At 54.6% G+C, this 705-nt stretch overlaps 1 protein-coding gene across 1 annotated transcript in view; it reads left to right on the top strand.

The window, feature by feature from the left end:
* Nova2 (NOVA alternative splicing regulator 2) overlaps positions 1-705 on the top strand; it is a 33,109-nt gene that overhangs the window by 22,523 nt on the left and 9,881 nt on the right. Inside the window, exon 3 of the mRNA XM_005370253.3 lies at positions 323-489. Within this exon, the coding sequence (XP_005370310.1) occupies positions 323-489 (167 nt within the window). The remainder of the gene's footprint in view (positions 1-322; positions 490-705) is intronic.

Below are 705 nucleotides of genomic sequence, written 5' to 3' on the forward strand. Positions count from 1 at the left end.
GGGGGAGCCCACAAGAACTGGGAAGAGGCAGCTGAGCCCTACCTCCCGTGCCCAGGGCTGCTGTGGGCACTTAAGCATCATTCTTCCATCCCCCCCCCCAGGGTTGTTTTAGGGGAGGGAGGCAAGTACAGATTATAAAACAGGGATTCCATTTATTCTCTCAGCTAGCTACCCACCATGGATGGACCAATCACCCACATCAACTGATCCAGACTCACTCCCCAATCTTTGGCTTTCCCTTTCCGTGAAATGGGGCCAGTCTGTCAGGAATGTCTCCATTGCTGTCTGATGTGTGTGTCCCCCTCTGTCCCTTGCTAAACAGGAACTACAGAACGGGTATGCCTAGTACAGGGCACGGCAGAGGCCTTGAATGCCGTTCACAGCTTTATCGCAGAGAAGGTCCGAGAAATCCCTCAAGCGATGACCAAGCCCGAGGTGGTCAACATTCTTCAACCCCAAACCACGATGAACCCCGACAGAGCCAAGCAGGTCAGCTGGGAAATGACAGTGGGTTTCTGTTACGATGGTGAGGTGCCTGCACAGTGGGTTCTGTAAAAGATCTGATAACGTCTGTCAAACGCCTGCCTGCTAGTGGTTAATACTCGGAAGTCAGGGCCGGGCGGTGGTGGCGCACGCCTTTAATCCCAGCACTCGGGAGGCAGAGGCAGGCGGATCTCTGTGAGTTCGAGACCAGCCTGGTCTACA

Source organism: Microtus ochrogaster, unplaced genomic scaffold (genome assembly GCF_000317375.1).
Source record: "Microtus ochrogaster isolate Prairie Vole_2 unplaced genomic scaffold, MicOch1.0 UNK74, whole genome shotgun sequence".
Classification (NCBI taxonomy): domain Eukaryota; kingdom Metazoa; phylum Chordata; class Mammalia; order Rodentia; family Cricetidae; genus Microtus; species Microtus ochrogaster.